The sequence below is a fragment of the Mastigoproctus giganteus genome, chromosome 2 (assembly GCF_048544385.1).
Source record: "Mastigoproctus giganteus isolate SK-2022 chromosome 2, ASM4854438v1, whole genome shotgun sequence".
Taxonomy (NCBI): domain Eukaryota; kingdom Metazoa; phylum Arthropoda; class Arachnida; order Uropygi; family Thelyphonidae; genus Mastigoproctus; species Mastigoproctus giganteus.
The window spans coordinates 5,602,284-5,620,741 of NC_143576.1; the positions used below are offsets into that span (position 1 = coordinate 5,602,284).

At 36.8% G+C, this 18,458-nt stretch overlaps 1 protein-coding gene across 1 annotated transcript in view; it reads right to left on the reverse strand.

Annotated features, from left to right (window-relative positions):
- LOC150089132 (TBCC domain-containing protein 1-like) overlaps positions 1-18,458 on the reverse strand; it is a 219,297-nt gene that overhangs the window by 63,270 nt on the left and 137,569 nt on the right. The window contains exons 11-12 of the mRNA XM_090390345.1: positions 7,458-7,580; positions 3,077-3,255 (exon numbers count right to left, since the gene is read on the reverse strand). Of these exons, the coding sequence (XP_090246471.1) occupies positions 3,077-3,255; positions 7,458-7,580 (302 nt within the window). The remainder of the gene's footprint in view (positions 1-3,076; positions 3,256-7,457; positions 7,581-18,458) is intronic.

Here is an 18,458-nt window from a genome sequence, read left to right on the forward strand (position 1 = left end):
TGGAAGAATCCCAACAGAATTCAGTTTGCTCAACCCATTCAAGGCCTTATAGACCTCAATCAGATCACCTCGCAAGTGCCTAGTTTCCAGCCGCTGAAATTTGCAGAACCTAAGCCTCTCTTGGTAAGAGGATTCTTTCATTCCCCTCATCAATCTTGTTGCCCTTCTCTGTACACACTCAAACAAATCTACATCCTTCCTAAAATGAGGCCTCCAGACCTGTACGTAGTACTCAAGGCCTGGTCTGACCACTGCCTTATACAGATGGACAATCACCTCCTTTTCCCTGCTAGCAAAATTCGTGTATATCATCGACAAAACTCAATGACCTGATCTTGCAGCCTGTCTGCCTAACTGCACAATTACTCCCAGGTCTTTTTCATTTTTTACCTCCCTAAGTGTAGTACTACACAGTTGGTATGTTCCTCTGGGATTACTTCTACCCATATGCAGTACTTTGCATTTGTCAATGTTAAAGTTCAGTTGCCACTTATAAGCCCATCTTCCCAAATTTTCTAGATCCGTTGCAGTAGCACGCTGCCATTACCGTCATTAACAACCCTGCCAATCTTTGTATCATCTGCAAACTTCAACACTAAGCCTGATATACCTTCATCAATATCATTGATAAATATACAAAACAACACTGGACCCAACACCGAACCCTGTGGGACTCCACTAATAACATTAGTCCTCGAAAAGCAGCGCCCATTGATTACCACCCTCTGTCTTCTCCCACTCAACCATCCTTTTATCCATTGTAGCAATTTGATAATCTTCTGGCATTTTCAATCCTTAATAACTCCTCATGTGTGAATGTAGATGCAAAATACTCATTCAGTTTGATTGCTATCTGAGCAGGATCATCAACAGTCAAACCATCGATATCAAGTGGACCAATCTGATTCATCCTCTTCCTTTTAGAGTTTATATAAGTAAAGAAATCCTTGCTGTTTTTCTTAGCATCTTTTGCCAAAGATTTCTCATAATCTGCCTTCACCTGCCTAACGTCCTTTGTGACTTGATTACAGGCAAGCTTATATCTGCCATTGGCTTCAGTGTCACCTGATAATTTATATGCATCCCATGCATTTTTCTTCTCCGCCACGAGTGTCATTAGGTCATTTGACAACCATTTAGGCCTAAACCTTGAACAATATTTCTTAATAGGTATGAAATGTTTAGTAGCTTCCATTATTAATTCCCTGAATGCTTCCCACTGAGAATTTGCTGTTGGTAACATCATCAATTGGTCCCACTATACAGAATTTAAAAACTGTCTCAGACCATTGTAGTTATCTTTACAGAAAAAATCCTTACCCTGATGGTAATTATATCTTTAAGTAAATCCCACATCAGTACACTGTGATCACTGCCACCTAGCGGTTCCTTTATCTGCAAATTCTTAATACACAAATGATCACTGCTGATAACCAGATCAAGAGTATTACCCTCTCTGGTTGCCTCTCGAACATGCTGCTGCAGAAAACAATCATCCAATAAATCCACAAAAATTCTTACTAGTGTGCGAGTGACCAACTCACAAGTTCCAGTCAATATCTAGGAAGTTAAAATCCCCCATTATTAGACATTCTGATTAACTAGCCTACTCTATTTCTCTGTACAATTGTTTGTTGTACTCATTTGAGTCATTAGGCCTATAACACACTCCTACTCTTAATTTTGCTTTGCAGTGTTTATGTCACACCAAACTGACTCAACAGTGCACTGTCCATCTATATCAACTGTATGCACTTCTTTTGATTTTATGTTTTTCTTAATTAACAGCATAACCCCTCCTCCCTTCCTATCCTGTCTATCCTTTCTTTACACATTGTACTCCCCAAATTCCAATTCTGCATTCCTAATATCTGTGTGATACCACAGATGTGCCCTTGCTAATGCTAATCCTCAATCATTAATAAACACACTGTTATTTTTCCACAAAGTTATCATCATTTTCTGACTTCTGCCATCTCTGAGTTAGATGCTATATTCAAATCCTGTAAAATTTCTTACTCTTGCTCCAGAGGGCTTCGTGAACACTGTGCTTGAGCTGGTCGTCAACTGCAAAATGGGTTCCATGGAGTGCTTCCTTCAGTAGGCTGAAGAGGTTATAGTCAGAAGGTGCAAGATCGAGACTAAAAGAAGGGTGAGGAAGAATAGTGCACACCAGTTTCCCCAGTGCACCAACAGTGCTCGTGTCAGCATTTTCAGGACCCACCAGGTGCATACCTTGTTGTAGCCTAGTTCCTTTATGATGGTTATCAAGCAGGTTTCCCTAAGCCTACTACATTGCACAATTCACGTGTTGTGATGCACTGGTCCTCTTTGATCAAAGCATCGATCCAGCTTTTGTGGTCTGTTGTCGCTGACATTACTGGCAGAATGCTTCGGGGTTTGTCAACAATATTACTTTCCCCACTCTTAAAGTTTCTTACCTAACGTCTAACTGTACTCACATCTACAGTATTGTCAACCATAAACATTTTTGAGATGTGTATGGATTTCGATAGGCATAACTTTTCACCACTCTTTGCTTGATAAACACATCAGAAACATCCACCATTTTGAACTATTTGTAGGCTGCACTCATGAGACCAATCACAGCACCACTCAGTATGGTGCCTCCATAGCCAGGTGGGCAGGAGCAGCAGTGCGTAGCACACGCTTCTTGATTAGACCGGGGTTCGAGCCCGTGACCACCAAATACGGAGGATGCGGAAAGGTCAGGGAATGACTACCGCATATCCCCGGAGCAACATGGCCTTAATTGCTAATGCTCCTAAAATCCAAATAACAAACAAACAAACCACTCAGTATGGTGAAACTAGAGACCTCTAGTGACCACTCAGTGACACATGAAATGATTGAAGGCACCACATTCGAAAGCAAAAAATTAGAGGAATTACTTTCGTACTGTTCCTCATATTATTATTGCATGATCACTGTATTCACATGTTAATATAATGATCAAAAGTTAAAATTTAAAAATTAATACTATTTTGCTTTATATTCTGATTATTCTCTAGACAACGTTACAAATGAATTAAATAGATAATTGGCTTATTCTTACAAAGATAAAAAGGCATATTCCATTTATTCATTTTGTCAGATAATCCGGCAAGCTCCATATGTTTTCCAAGCATGGGGTAAGTTGTATTGTATGGTGCAAGCTGAATTTCTACATTTTTATTTCCCAGAATAAGAGGTCTAGTAGGTGTCAACATGTACAATTTAGCTCCATGGCAATCTCTAGGAATCAGAAAAAAATAAATAAAAATAAACAAACAAATAAAATTTTTAAAGAAAAATCTCTACTTATATATTCCAGTATAGACACAGATTACCAGAAGCATTTCTAACTTCACAGTAACTTCTTTTATTGCAGCTAAAATACCAGCATAAAAGGTGACAATGAACTATGGATTTTTTGTGGGACTGTATATAGGTTCAATATTTTAATGTACATATCTGCATCTATACACATTAGCCCACAGCGAGTCCTCTAAGTAGAGTAATTCAGAATATGGTATGGGGGGGGGGGGAAATCTGATGTCATGGAAAATGCACTGAAAATTTTTTATAATGATAAATTCACAATAATATGAGTACTATAAATTGGTATTTTAATAATTTTGTTTCTCATATAATCTAAATCCAGTAGTACTATATTCAACTTTACCACTAAATCACAATTAACATATTACAATGATGCACAATACAATAATATTACAAATGCAAAGAAATTAACACAACAAAAACAGATAAAAAAAAAAATTAAAATTTGTTTTCTATAAGAGAGGAATTTTGTCTTATAAGCGACTTATTCCACATAATGAAAAATTGCAGCAAAAACATGCCAAAAATAATTTTACATGTATAAAATTTCTTCTGCAACTTCATATATCATTCCTTCACATGCTTGTACTGTATCTTACACATATGCAGTAATTCCTCAGCAGTGTTTCCTAACTTATGGCATTCTAAATGGTATGCAAAGAGTCTTATTTAAAGACTACATACCAAATAAGTATATAATTAAATAAAAAGGACTGAATTTAAGAAAGAAAGGTTAAACGTGTGGGTATAATGCCCATCACTGTAGAATATGTCAGAGACGTATATACAAAGTGTACGGTTATAAATAGGCACAGGAATAGTTTCCATGGCCAAAATAAAACTGAAAACATTCTGAACAGTTTTAAATTTTATGCATATTTAATGAGATATTCAAATTAAAGATTGATTAATCACTTCCAATTGAGTGATTTTCATTGAAAAAGTAGTTCAAATTTCATGCAAATTATAGGTGCATGGAATCATGAGCACACATGTCATGGAATTCTCAACAGTTATAATAAATCAGCTGTCAAGGATTTAAAAGAGGGCTTGTGCTGAAAATGGATGCATGAATGCCTGATAAAATAACAGTACCAAGCTAATAAGTACTGCAATATACTGGGACAGTGTTGTGTGCAACTGTACTTGGGCTGATGGCATTCTGACACCAACATCAATGGGTGACTTTACCACATCTAAGCTGTAAAGTAGCATATGCTGTACAAATGAAAGAAACATAAGATAACATGAAACTTCTCTTCACAAGCATCATGTATGAGCAGTTTTCTTGGCATATCTGTGGTGACCTTACAGTGATTGCTCTTTTACTAGGCCTAAAACTTAGCTATACCACATATTGATGTTTATTTGTGAATGGGACAATATTAAAATTATGTTAAGTTTTTAGGAAACCAAATGTGTAGGAGCCAGTACACCCATTATAGTTCAGCACAGACTGCGCAACATAAAAATAGTGTTGCCAGGGCACTTTTGGGTAGGGTAAGGACACATTGTAGTACCTCTGAGGAGAGAGAGAGAGAGAGAGAGAGAGAGAGAGAGAGAAATTGGGCAAGTTAGGGGAAAAACAACACCAGGTCTCCCCAGTGAATGCTATCATCCTTGACCAGGCACATAGGTTCTGGGACTGTAAGTGGCTGGAGAGTTTGTGGATTGGCTCGTCCGAAAACAATAGTATGAATAGGGACAGGGATGTTCGGCTCCACCCCCTACTGGAGGCTGTGGTCCTTGCAAAAGACGAGCATTTTGCATTTCCACACTCCTGAGCCACTTCCGGTTCTGGTTCACATGAAAGAAATACTGAGCATGCACCTGGTCAGCCATGTGTGCTGTGAACCTGTTATTTAAGGATGTGTTGCCTAAACATCATTGTTGTTGAGAAAGGAGGTGGATGCCCCTGAAAGCTATCATTGTTTTATCGCTTTTAACTTTTATTATATTTTATTGTATTTTAAAACTTTTATTTATATTTTATTATATTTTATTGTATTTTAAAATTGCATCCTACATTTTATTTTGTAAATCAGTTTTTGTAAATATTATTTTACAGTACTGTATCGTCTGGTACATTTTATAGTTTTCAGTATTAAACTATTATAGTTAAACGGTTGGTGTACTTGTTTAAATTTGTGATATGAAAACTTCCTACAATATACTCTAAATCTCAACCCCTTAATTTGAATTTATGGTCCGTACTTCTGGAATTCTTTATAACAGTGAGAATTTCTCCTTCATTCATTTTACCAATCCCTTTCAGAGCCTTATAAATCTCAATTAGGTCACCTCTAAGGTGCCTGGTTGTAAGCTCTGTTTCTCACATAATCAGTCTTTCCTCATACGTTTGTCCTTCTGCCAATTTCACCATTCGAGTTGCCCATCTTTGCTTTCAAGAAGCTCAGTGTAATTTTTTTCAGATGAGGTCTCCATACTTGAACACTGTATTCCAAATGTGGTCTTACAATAGCCTTACACAGTGGGATTATGACTTCCCTATCTCTACAGGATAATGTTTAATAAATCATCGATAGGACACCATGGGCTACCTGTCTGTCTGTTTACAATGTTCAGAAAACTTCATACCTGCTTGTATTGTAACTTCCAGATCCCTTTCCTCCTCCACTGTTTTTAATTCAACCCCACCAAGTGTATAATTTATTTGGGGGTTGAAATTTCCCAAGTGCATTTAGCAGCATTAAAAAACACGGTGCCACTTCTCTGACCATCTTTGAAGTCTGTTCAATTCATCCTGAAAGAATGCTTCTTGGTACTGATCATTAATAACTCTGCCAATCTTTACATCTGCAAATTTTTACATTACACCTTCTATCCCTTCATCAATGTCATTTATGAAAATGATAAACAACAGTAGTCCAAGAACTGATCTCATGAATTGCTTCTGTTGGTGTGCTGTGTACAGTTCCTTTTTATGCTTTTCCAGTAAAATGTACAGAGATCTTGTACATGATTGCAAAAAACTTTCTCCTTGACAAGTAGGCCACCTAACACCACCAGGTGCCTCCACAAGTAGGCACCTGGTGGTGTTAGGTCAGATAAGTGTACTGGATGGAAATAATCAGTTCCTTTCAAAATGAGACAATTCCTGAAGTACTGCCACAAGGCAGCACTTCAGGAATTGTAGAATATAGGATGCCATCCTGTTGAAACCATTGCCTTTTGAAATTTGAACTTCTGGGCAAACAAAATCATCTCAGGTCATTAATGACCTGATTGCACTGATACTTTGTTAAAATAGTGACAATGATAGTGATCCCCAATAAGCAGGAATCAACAGTCTTGTGACTGGAAATGGAACACTACAGTGTTATATATATATCCTAAGAAAAATGTATGAAAAGTGTATTTGATTCATTTTGCTGCTAAAATCCTAGGAAATGTGCTGCTATTACATCCTAACAATTGCATGTGTATTCATTAGGAAAACTAAGTTTACCTATGCATTGCTATGTCTCATGAAAAATATAATTTCCTGTTTCTTGACAGTGTCACATAATTCGTGAGCCACTTGAACTTATATGAAGAGGATCTAGCATTGGCAGCATACTCTGGGGTGAAGTTCTTTTCGTGTTTAGTTTTATTGCAACATTTTCTTTGGAGATTGAAAATTTTGCATGTGACCATTCTTTATTAGTAACACTATCCCTAAAGATCTGCAGGTTGTGTCAACACTGCACTTCCAGTTTGACAGAGTTGGTCTATCACCTATACTGTATACTTTAATGGGGCTATTCTCAAACTCATTTTTATGTGCCATCCTAATTGCTTTAATGCTTGATCCACCAGCATATCCTAATATGAGTCAAAAAATGCTTTATAACAGATGTCTTTGCACAAATATTAAACCTTCATGCACTTCAACATAACAACACAGAAAATTAAGTAATAGACTTGTTTAACAAAATGATCAACTCAGATCAAGTGAATACACTAAAATATTATTGCTACCTTTTTTTTGGTCTACTTGATTCTGGGTTTTTACTATTTTACTATGCTACGGTATAGTAAAACTGGCATTACTTTTTAAATCACTCTTTTATATTTCCAATATTAAATAAAAGCAGTCATAAATTAAATATTACCTTATAACTACCCTTCTTGCTAATGCAATAAGTGTTAATTTTTTACATTCTGACAATTGTAGAGTAACTGCCACAGGACCAAGGACTATTGTACATTCTTGGCATTGTTCTACTGAGACAATTCTAAAAGGGAAAAATAAATCAATTTATAGATTAAAAAAAGGAAAAAGTGTACTTAATTATTTTACATTTGCAAAACAAAACTATTACATTTCTCCTTCCAAAAGGCACTTTTCATTATTTTCTAAAAATATTTTTGCAGTATGCAAAACAAAATTAATGACAAAATCTCTATATATAAAATTTTAATTAGATAGTATGAAACAGAGCTGTAATATTGAGGTAAACTCCTCTTATTAATTTACTAACATATATAAAATTTTAAATAAATATTTTGTCATCTACTCTTTAAAAGATATGCTGTATTAAGTTCAGAATAAACTTTGACAATTCTACAATTACTAGAGGGAAATAAATTTTTAGTTTTAATTGAAAAAAAAAAAAAAAAGAGCAGATTTAGGTGAGCACTGAGGAAACTAAGGTCATGAGGCATCAGTATACATATGGATAAAATGTATGTTTTTCTAGACTAGTCTCCATGTAAATAGAAAGTAAAAACCTAAGCTTTTCTGAGGGTTTTCCTAAGCTCTTTGCCATAGATTTGGTAAAGTTTTTCACATTGTGAAAAATGTTCTCGAAGTGAAAATCATAAATTAAAAAAAGGTCATTATTAAATAATGATCTTTTTCATTATTAAATAATAACCTTTTTAGTGAGAACTAGGGGGCTTCACCCCCGGCTCGCTGTGCTTGCTCCTTTTGATAAAATAAAATAAAATACTTACAGAAGCTTTCGATTCTGTGTGTGTGTCTCTTCCTCAGCTATGAATACATGAATACATTACTATATCTATATAATATCAGTATAGATACACCATAGACAACTCTTAAAGAAAAACTATGATCATAGTGTGAAAGGCATCATTTCATCTGTATCTCATATTGTGCTCATCCATCACGAGTTACTATGTATTGCACTACCTCGAATAAGTAATGCTTCACTAAAAGAGAAGACTATTATCACTTATTCTCGGTGGGTACCACCACCACCCAGATGGCACCAATTCAAAGCTAGTTGGCTTTTCATCGGTGGGTGCCATTCGCACTACGATCATAGTTTTTCTTTAAGAGTTGTCTATGGTGTATCTACACCAATATTATATAGAATCTTAAACTCTTAAAATGTTATGCCTTGTTGCTTTTAGTTTATTTAAATAAATACGTTACATGTGGAACTCAAGAATGGTACCATGTGGTCATGTTAGATAAACATAGCGTGTGACCATGCTATGTTTATCAAACACTAAAAAAAAGCAGAAGCTTGTTTTACCACAGTAAAACAAGCTTCTGTTACGTATTTTTGCATTTGTTACATATTACCACATAACCTGCATCTCCCTTTTCCCATTGGCTGAATAAATATCATTAGGAGAAAAATTATTTTAATGTATAGAAAGATTATTAGATTGGCAAAGCCACTATATCATCTACAGGACAGTAAAAAAGTGAAATAAGTATTTTAAAAAAAAACTGAAGTTTTTAAATTCAGTCACACTTCTACTAATTAAAAAACAGATATAAACACTTAAAAATACAGTTCAATTTATCTTTAAATCAATTAAGTTAACAGCACAAAAAGATTATGCCTCATTAACTTTATCATCAATTGGCACAAAAAATACATGATCTCATAACGAGTAACATTATGAAGGTTTGTAAAATTAAGAATTTTATTTACCATTATTTTCATATAAGTTTAATACTGTTAACCTGTAAAATTTACGAACATCTGCGGTTTCACAACAAATATTTGAGGGCCACATGCAGCCTGCAAGCCACCAATTTGATGTGCCTGACATTGGGCTCTCTGTAACTGACACCTTACAACTAACCAACCCAACAACAATTTATTATGAAGACTGAGTACAAGATAGTGACATACACAACCACACAAGTAACAGTTCTGGAAGATGTAGGGTTAAAGTATATAACAAGTCAAGTTAATCCCAGAGCAAGTTACAAGTACAACTAGATGGGTACCTTAACCATTAACAATAATCACGCATTCTGAAAGAGCCAAAGATGGCAGAAGGGCTTACATCTTTAAGCAATAAAAGAAACATAAAAAACTAATGAGGTTAATGACAATAACATTATGTAAAATAATGATAATATAACAACAATAAAATCAAGCCAAAGACAAACAAAAAATGTGCAATCACAAACAATTTATAGGGAAAAGGGTCAATATCAAATGCCAGATATAGAAAAATAAAGTGGAAGAGTCTGTTATTGATGAATGCCCATTGAATCAAAAAAAAAATTTTTTTTGAGACCATTTATAACCCCACATAACTGAAAACTTAAAGTTACTTTGTGGAAAACACTGAAATAAAGTTCAACAATAAAAAAAGAAGTTATTTGCCTTGATTTTATTGGTTGATACACAACACATGGTAGAAGATAATTTAGTGTTACCATATAGCGGTGGCTGGAAAAATTTTATCCAGAGCTAAGAAGCTGAAATTCAGATACTGGTGAATCATCATAGTTGACTCCTTTCAATATTCCTGAAACTGGAAAACAGACACACTACTCTCTAACAGTTTTAGTTTCTACAAAACATTCAGATGCACACATTTTTGCTTTTCACCTGTTTTCTTGGGGGGGGTAAACTATGATGATATACTGCAAGTACAGTCAGTCCTCGTATAGCACGATAGTTGTGTTTCTAGAAACCCTCGTGAAATGCAAAATTGTGCAATATAAACAACAGGTCCTATGGGAAAAATAGGGTTAGGTGCCGACCACCCAAGATTGAAAACACATTTGTAACCAAAATATTACCAAAAACAATAAATTATCGTAATAAAATATTGCTAATGCTTTTGCTTCTATCGTAAGCAAACTTGTTTTTTGTTTGATTTCCTATCGAAACAGATGACAGCCGTTCCATCTCTTCCAATTCTTTGTGCCTTAATCTAATGGATTTTAGTGACAAATGGGCCTGGAGTACTGGGGTCCATAGTTTAACAGATATTTATTTAAAGTATACCCAGTAAAATAAAATAAAATAAAATATTTCCAGAAGCTTTCGGAACTCGTGTCCCTTTCTCAACTGACAGAATTTTTGAATACATTACAAGCAAAGTGTGGCACGTTACTCATTCGTCATTGTTGTAGCACGGACGTGTGCTGCCTTGCGCCAGTGATCATCCATCAATAAAACGGTTGTCTCCAGGATTGGATGTATACGCATGCCTTTCTGGCGATTTAATGCCTTAGGGTTGTTCATTATGTTTAGTGACTCTAGCCATAGGCGGTGGCGAAAGTGTCGCGCGTGGTCCACTATCTCAAAGTCGCGCTTGGGGTCAAGATCGTGGTTGGTAGCCCAAAAATGTTCTGCAAGCGCGGACTGGTCAGTTTCGGCAAGCCGGATTGCTCTGTCGTGTTCCGTGAGGCGATCCTGGAGACGTCTCGATGTCTCACCTACGTAGCAACTGTTACAGGCCCTACAGGTGATACGGTACACTACATTGCTGCGTAAGACAGGTGTGACAGGGGTCTTCACACTGGAGACAAGTGAACGTAGGTTCCTACCTGGTAATTGTACACATTTGATGTTGTAACTTCTCAGGATCTTCGAGATACGTCCTGACACTCCTGGATAGTACGGAATGTAGGCGGATGATATGCCGACTTGCTTCGGAGGTCTTGGGTTGGAAGTAAGTTCTTGTGCCTGTAACAAGCATCTGTTTAGTACATGGGATGGATAACCGCATCTGGTTAAGTCCGCCTTCACACGGGAGATCTCGTTACGTCTAATTGTGTCGGTGCTGGAATGGCTCCAGGGTGGCTCCTGGAATTCTCCAGGGCCTGGAGCCATTCCAGCACCGACACAATTAGACGTAACGAGATCTCCCGTGTGAAGGCGGACTTAACCAGATGCGGTTATCCATCCCATGTACTAAACAGATGCTTGTTACAGGCACAAGAACTTACTTCCAACCCAAGACCTCCGAAGCAAGTCGGCATATCATCCGCCTACATTCCGTACTATCCAGGAGTGTCAGGACGTATCTCGAAGATCCTGAGAAGTTACAACATCAAATGTGTACAATTACCAGGTAGGAACCTACGTTCACTTGTCTCCAGTGTGAAGACCCCTGTCACACCTGTCTTACGCAGCAATGTAGTGTACCGTATCACCTGTAGGGCCTGTAACAGTTGCTACGTAGGTGAGACATCGAGACGTCTCCAGGATCGCCTCACGGAACACGACAGAGCAATCCGGCTTGCCGAAACTGACCAGTCCGCGCTTGCAGAACATTTTTGGGCTACCAACCACGATCTTGACCCCAAGCGCGACTTTGAGATAGTGGACCACGCGCGACACTTTCGCCACCGCCTATGGCTAGAGTCACTAAACATAATGAACAACCCTAAGGCATTAAATCGCCAGAAAGGCATGCGTATACATCCAATCCTGGAGACAACCGTTTTATTGATGGATGATCACTGGCGCAAGGCAGCACACGTCCGTGCTACAACAATGACGAATGAGTAACGTGCCACACTTTGCTTGTAATGTATTCAAAAATTCTGTCAGTTGAGAAAGGGACACGAGTTCCGAAAGCTTCTGGAAATATTTTATTTTATTTTATTTTACTGGGTATACTTTAAATAAATATCTGTTAAACTAATGGATTTTAATTACACTTTGAGTTGTTCCTGCTATGAAGGTTGTTTTTATTTTCTCTGCATTCTTTGCAATTCTCGGCATTGCCTCATTTAGGGCTGTAGCATGTGCAATATCACATGGTCTTTCATTTTACTCAAAGCGTTTCACAATTTCATATTTTTTCTCTATCGACAGTGGTGGACTGGCCATAAGCCTTACCGGGGAAACCCTGGTGGGCCGGAGGCTGGTGTGATTTTGGCCATAAATGCTAGTATGAGGCCACTACAAATTTTTCCAGGTAAGAATTTTTGACCCAGTCCGCCCCTGTTTATCAATATTGCTTTTCTTTTTCTCCCTGAATCTGTAGTGTCTTCACCAGGATGCTTCGTTTTCACACCTTTTAAGTATTTTACTCATTTTTAGGAAATAATGCACAATTACAAAATGAGGAGGCACGCTGGATACACAAAAGCAAAGCTGCACGCGTGTAGCAACTGAATAAACAACACCGTCAACGCAGAGACACATTTTGAACACCTCACTAGCTCACATTTTACTAAAGCACATTTCTGGGGGTTTCTACCATAAAACAATAAAAACAATTTCCAGTTGCATTCCTGCTAGTGGAATCTGTTATAAACTAGTAGTAAACTCGATCTAATTGCATTTGCGATAATACCGATAGCTGGAATTGTGTGGGTTTTTATGTTATTATGGCGAAAAGCGTTTCCCCTTCACTGATATAAAAAACATAAATACATTTTCAGAATCTTCCCTTCATTCCTATCGTGTCGCATTCAGTTGGGGTGATTCCACGTTCGACTGCCATTTCTTGTAAACACAAAGGCAAATCGTGCATAAGCAAATTCAGTTTGTGTTATATACGATATCGTTCCCCTATTTATAAATCATGTATGATCGAATTCATGTAGTGTAAACATGTGTTATACGAGGACTGACTGTAAGGTTATAATAAAGAACCAGGGCACAGATGAAAATTTAATGATATGATAGTGAACATATCCATAGACAGACTGGAGATGTGTCCTCTTGACTACGAATCATGAATTCCCAGTTTTCCCTATCGCATGAGCATACTCAAAAAACACTTTGGTACAGTCAATTTTTTTTTTTTTTGTTATTTTGTATGTTAAATATGAAATTAAATTGAGGATTTACTGTATATAATACACTACTCCCGAACTATCAGGAAACAGTGTGACTGTCTTCAGATCCACCTTAAAATATATCTTGTAATATTTTTACCTTTTCAAATTGCCAGGCTCCCATTTAAATTAGACAATACTTCAGTGCACAGTTCCTCATCTACTGCATGATCAAATGTGAATGTGGCATCAGAGCTAAAGCTGATCATTGGATTAGAAAGACGTGACCAAAAAGGATTACAAGGTGTGACTATTAAATAATGAGACTGCACGTGCAGCTGCTTCACACCAAGTGAGGCAGCTGCTGGTCTATATCATGTTCACATAGTACAGAAAGACAATTAAAATGAATCTATGAGCTGGAAAGAGAAAGGCAAGATGATAACCGATAGGAATTTCCAAATAATAATCATGATGAGGATACTGTGGTACTGTGACAGTTATAAAAAGAAAATAAAGATTATATCAGTTTGAGTCAAGAAAATGAATTCCAAATAAAGGAATTAAAAGTAGTATTCTTCACAAGGAAAGGCAAATCACCTGAGGGTGATCTATTAGAAGCTGATGTAATAATAAGATTTGCTGAACTGATATATTATCTCCGTACGATAGTTGTATGAGAGAAGGTGCATTCAAGTATTTGGAAGGAACTCCACAATAAAATTTTGTTGAAGAATCCAGATAAGCAAGTTAACAATTCAGGATATTATAGGCCTATCACTTTGCCCTCAATTATGGGTAATATCCTGGAAAGGATGTTAGTGAAGAAGTTAGAAGGTATTTGGATCAAGTGCTAGCTTCGGAAAATCAATTTGGGTTTATAAAAGGAAAGTCAACTAAAGACATACTATACAAATGTATTTGACTAGGTGAGGAATCAAGTCTGGTTGAGAGATGCTTTAGGTATAGCTATTGTCTTTAGAGAAGCATTCAACAGATTGTGGTAGGCAAGCCTACTGAGAAGAATGAATGATTTAATATGCTCTAAATATGTGTTTGACTTAAGGGATTTAAATAATCCCTTAATTTAAATAAGGGATTATTTAAATAACAGAATGATTAAGATAATCTCTCAATGTAAGGAAGTAGAAAAAATCAGGGGCATCCACAAGGGTCAATATTAGGACTATATTAATAACATAGTAATGGACACAGTATTGAAAGGAATTTTGGCTATTTTTGACCTTATTGCTTATACAGATGGTTTATAAGGCTAATCTCCATAAGTTGGGAGAATGTAGCATTTGTTTTTCTTTTGTCACTTTATCCCCCCTCCCCCCCATATTCCAAAGACATGGCACACTGGCAGCTGAATTTATCATTGTACTTCTTCTGCCCATTATTCAATTTCTCCTTTATATAAGATATGCAACTTCCACGAGAACTTAATTAGGCGGATTTTATTTTATTCTTTCTCTAAATGTATCATTCTGACTTGTGAAAACTAAGTTATAAAGGAGATACACTGTTTCACAAGGAATTTTGTAGTTTTTGAGTTCTGAAATTTCTGCTGGTTATTCAATATTCCTTAAAGAAAGGAATTTTGTAGTTTTTGAGTTCTGAAATTTCTGCTGGTTATTCTTTATTCCTAGTATGTTATATACTAGCAGATTTTAATAGTTAAATTACTGTTATCAGACTCTCAGTTCACAAATAGAGATGCACCTTCTCAGTTGACTTTGACTTTTCAATTTCACTTTTTCATCAGTTAGTGGCAACAAAAAAATTATATGCATCTTACTCCTGACCTCAATTATTGTTCCTCCATACAAAAATGACAGCAGTAGTTCTAGTTCCTGCAAACCCCAGCATTAAAGGATTGTATGCTATCACAAAAATTACTGTAAATATCCCAAGCCTCCTTTCCATAAAACCAAATCCTTTACATATGTACACAGAATTCATGGGACACTAGTTCCTGGGCAACGTGACACTGTCAACCCTCTTGTTAGTGGACGAACCCACCACTTGGCAGGTATATAGGTACACTGAATTCACATAGACGGTAATTTGATGTCAGTATGGATAAACACCACGAGTTAACCAACTTTGAAAGAGGGATGATAGTGGGTGCCCGACACATGGGTCACTCATGGGCCACTTGAATGGGGATAGTGAGAAATTTCACTATCCCCATTCAACAGTATCAAGAGTGTATCAGAAATACACCATTTCTGGAATAACATCTCATTGTGGGTGGAGAAAGGTGGTGGATGAACGTGGCCGTTGACATCTGTCTCGCAATGTTTCAGCCAACCAGAGAGCGACAGTGGCACAAACCACCGACTTCAACGAGGAAGCTGTCAACAAGGAACTGTTCAGGCAGGTGGGCAGTCAGTAATGGTCTGGGGCATGTTAAACTGGCACACATTGGAACCTCTGGTACATCTAGATGCATCTCTGAACAATCCAGATTATGTGTCCATCCTTGCAGACCATCTGCAAGGATGGGCATTCTTCAGGGTCATCATGCACCCACAGGGCAATGGACTCTTCCAGCAGGACAATGCACCTCCTCACAGAGCCATGATGACTATAACATGGTTCAAAGAGCATTCCTCAGATTTTACCACCATGGAATGGGCTCCCAGTTCACCTAACATGAACCCTGTGGAGCATCTTTGGGATGCTGTGGAAAGGTCCATTCTAGCTTTTAATCCTCCACCCAGGAATGCGAAGAAATTATGGACAGCGGTGCAGCAAGCATGGATGGAAATACCTGTGGAATGCTCTCGTGAACTAGTGGACTCAATGCCTCGCCGTATGACTGCCCTTATCCGGACGAAAGGTGGGTCTACCTGTTACTAGATAGGTATCCCATGATTTCTGTCCACTCAGTGTAGTTTCAAAAGCATCTGAAAAAAAATTCTGGGATGTGTTTTAGAACCCCACTTCAAATTCCTGTAAACACTGGCATTAAAGGATTGTATAATATCACAAAAACAAATGTCTCAAGCTTTCTTCCTATAAAACAGGATCCTTACAGACACAGTGTTTTAAAAGTATCTGCAAGAAATACTGGAATGTATTTTAGAATATAAAATATGAGGGGGGGAAAAAAGAAGTCACATAAACATGTCTGATTCTGAATGGTTATGGAGTTTTTGAATGATAAAATACAATAGAAATAATTCAATAATTAAAAATTAAATAAGAATAAGCAGCCCCATAGCTAGCAACAAATCAACATTTTAATGTGTGCCCAATAAGCATGTTTACTTATTGGACACATGTTAATGTACTGTGATAACAAAAATCTCATTGCCCTAAATTCAATATGAATGCAATGAATGTGTAAATTAATCAGGCCTTAGTTGTCTCAATAATAAACATAAATTTATTTATTTTTGGACCCTAAATACGTCTCAGAATTTTTTGCACCCACCCTGTATGTGAATTACTTTCTCCAAAAAATTTCTGACAGTTTCCTTGATGACTGGCCTCCATTAAAGTGACATAACAGATTGAAAAGACACCATATAAATGATATCAATATGAATTTTAATCATACCTACCTATCTAATCATCACAGATAGACAGATGTTATCATGCCAGTGCAAACTTCAAAATGTTACTGAAAGAATTTTGCATGTAAGAGTTAAACAAATGGAAACAGATATCTAGCCCACATGCTCATCATCGTTAATAATATAAAAAAATCAAACAAAGCCACTTCACTAAGGTTAACTAAATTCTGTTTGCAGCAGTTTTATGTATGAACTTACTGCTGTATCAGTGAAAATTATGATCATCTTGTAGTCTCTTACTGAATTTGGCATTTTTCTTCTGATATCTTAATAAATGCAACTTCAACAAAGGACTGAATAATAATTTTACCTTTACTACATACCTTTTTTGGTGGTGTGTATAATCCTACCCCCATGCATAAATGGAAAAATGTTTACTGAATGCTCTATTAAAACAATGAACAAGTATAAACCATGGAGTGTTAGAATTTGAGAAAAGATTAATGTTATGTACATAAGAAGGTAACATAAAAGATCCAGTGTTTCAAAAGTATATTTTAAAACATAAGATGGGGTATATATGACCTACAGGGATTGGGTACACTTAAATAGAAAGGGTGAAAGAATATTTGATGATGCTATCGAGGCAGTGTTAGGTGGGTCAGAAAACTGCTAGCTTGGGGAGATACACAGACTAAAAGGTTAACAGTGGCCGTAGGAAGAGGCAAAAGTGATTCTTGCACTGCTTCTATTAGAATGAGCAGCAGTCTGTAAACCAAGGTAATGGAGATTTCCAGGACTACTGGGAGTCATAGTGGAACAAATAAATACATGGGCTGTGTTAGGGTAACTAAGAGTAGAAACATGTGCATGTATACTTGCATGTACACCAATGCTAGGAGTATAGTTAATAAATTTGATTAGCCTTGAAGTGCTAGTCAAGACATCAAAGACAGATATTGTTGGGATATCACAGACGCAGTGTCACACAGACATAAGCAGTGCAGAATTGGAATTTGGGGGAGTACAATGTGTATAGAAAGGACAGACAGGATGGGAAGGTAGAAGGGGTTATGTTGTTAGTTAAGAAACACAAAATCTAAGGAAGTGCATCTAATTGATGTTGGTGGACAATGCAATGTTGAGTCTGTTTAGTGTGACATAAGCAATGGGAAAGGAAAAATGAGAGTAGGTGTGTCTTACAGGCCTAATGAATCTCATGAGTATAATAAGCAGCAATTCTGCAGAGGATTAGAGTGGGCCAGTAAATCAGAATGTCTTATAATTGGGTATTTTAACTTTCCTGATATTGACTGGAACTTGTGGCTTGGTCACTTGCACACTTGCAAGACTTTTGTGGATTTATTTGATGACTGTTTTCTACAGCAACATGTTCGAGAGGAAACCAGAGGGGGTAATACTCTTAATTTGATTATCACCAGTGATTATTCATGCATTAAGAATTTGCAGATAAAGGAACCACTGGGTGACAGTGATCACAATGTACTGATGTGGGAATTACTTAAAGATATAACTACCATCAAGGCTAAAGGGAAGGGCTTTTGCTTTCGTAAAGGTGACTACAGGGGTCTCAGACAGTTTATAAATTCTATAATTTGGGATCAACT